The sequence below is a fragment of the Eimeria acervulina genome, genomic scaffold (genome assembly GCF_000499425.1).
Source record: "Eimeria acervulina Houghton genomic scaffold, Eah_scaff920, whole genome shotgun sequence".
NCBI classification, from domain to species: domain Eukaryota; phylum Apicomplexa; class Conoidasida; order Eucoccidiorida; family Eimeriidae; genus Eimeria; species Eimeria acervulina.
The window spans coordinates 9979-11584 of record NW_013549518.1 but is presented as its reverse complement, the minus strand read 5'-3'; the positions used below and the strand labels follow the sequence as shown (position 1 = coordinate 11584).

The 1606-nt window shown below is 45.4% G+C and overlaps 1 protein-coding gene across 1 annotated transcript; it reads right to left on the bottom strand.

The window, feature by feature from the left end:
- Positions 1-85: 85 nt before the first annotated feature.
- EAH_00052110 (hypothetical protein) lies at positions 86-642 on the bottom strand (the record flags this gene model as incomplete). The annotated part of the gene is made up of 1 exon (XM_013394100.1): positions 86-642. A coding segment is annotated over one exon (557 nt), but the record flags the coding sequence as incomplete, so codon positions are not given.
- Between the last annotated feature and the right edge of the window lie 964 nt (positions 643-1606).

Below are 1606 nucleotides of genomic sequence, written 5' to 3'. Positions count from 1 at the left end.
TGCTGCAGCAGCAGGAGGAGGAGGAGGAGCAGCAGCAGCAGCAGCAGCAGAAGCAGCAGCAGGAGAAGAAGCAGCAGGGCTTGACTTGCCAGACTGATAGTACACAATATCCACCTCTGTTTTAAAACGCGGACACGCTCCTTTTTCTGCTTCTTTTTTACTTTCTTTATCTTTATCTTCTGCTTCTTCTTCTCCCCAGATGTCTTTTAATAGATGTAAATGTCCTGATGCTGCTGCTCCTTTGCTGCTGCTGCCGTCGCTCCGTTCTCTTCTTCCTCCTTCACCTGCTGCTGCTGCTGCAGCAGCAGCAGCAGGGGCAGCAGCTTCTGCTGCTTCAGCTGGTCTTATAAGCGCAGCCCCAGAGTCAGAGGGAACAGCAGAATGTTCCTGCTGGTGCTGCTGTTGCTGCGGCTGTTGCTGCTGCTGTTCTTCCTCCTGAAACAGCTGCTGCTGCTGCTGCTGTTGCTGCTGCTCCTGCTCCTGCTGCTGGTTTGTCTGTGGCTTCTTTGTGATGGAGTATGCAGGGGTGAGTTCGACAGAGAATGCAGATGTCGGTAAGTCCTGGTGCTCTCTGTCTTTGCTTCCCCTTGCATGCGGCACACACGCCGCATCAGGCCTCCCTTGAGGGTATTCCTGCTGCATAGGAGCTGCCTAAATTCTAAGCCCTTGTTCAACATCCGAAGGAAAGTAGACATAAAAACCCTAAACCCTAAACCCTAAACCCTAAACCACAGCGGGCGATCAAAGGCCTACGGGCCCCGCTGCAACTCACGATGATTCACCAAGTAAATAAGTGGAATTATCATGGTTTAATATGAATAATAATTCAAGAAAAATGAAAGTCAATATGCAGCCCTCTCAACCCTGATCGCTGTAGTAGAACCCTTCTCGGGCGTGCGCAGCGGGCGGAAGAAAAGCAGGGAATCGAAGTGAATAATATATTTGTGTTGAGAAATATAACAAAGAAATAAATGTTCTTTTAAATCAAATGAGTTATTCTTTCCTGAATTGCTGGCCGCATGCAGCAACTCCATAGCACAGCGCTCGGCAGCAGACCAGCGGTTCAGTGGGTGCTGTTTGTCTTTTTCTTTGCGTAGAACTTCGAATTTAAATATTTAATTTAATTTATTTTAATAAAAATACCTCAAAAACGAAATATCTCGGAAAACCGTTCATGGGAACATGCAAATTTGTCTTGCTTTGCACTGCCCTCACCCGCGGCGAAGGGCTATGGCGACGCGCCGCCTTACCTGAAATTTTATCTTAATATCTCAGCTTTGAGGTTTTCATTTTGAATGAGTTATTTATAAGAGTTTTTATTAATTAAAATGACTTCCAAACCCCCATGGTGAGGCCGCCCCCTCCCCACGGAGCACCTGTTCTACTTATGTTTGCTGGCGAAAGCAGAAAAGAAAACAGTTGCATGTTTGTGTTTATTTTTCTCTCTTTCTTCAACAACCACAATTAAATAACTTTGCTGATTTATATTGCATTAAGAGTGCTTAAAATATTCATCTTAATGCCTCGGCGTCTCTGCATCGGGTAGCTGCGTCGCTGCATTTTTTTTCTTTATTAAAAAATATCTGACAATTTAAAGGTTTTCTTC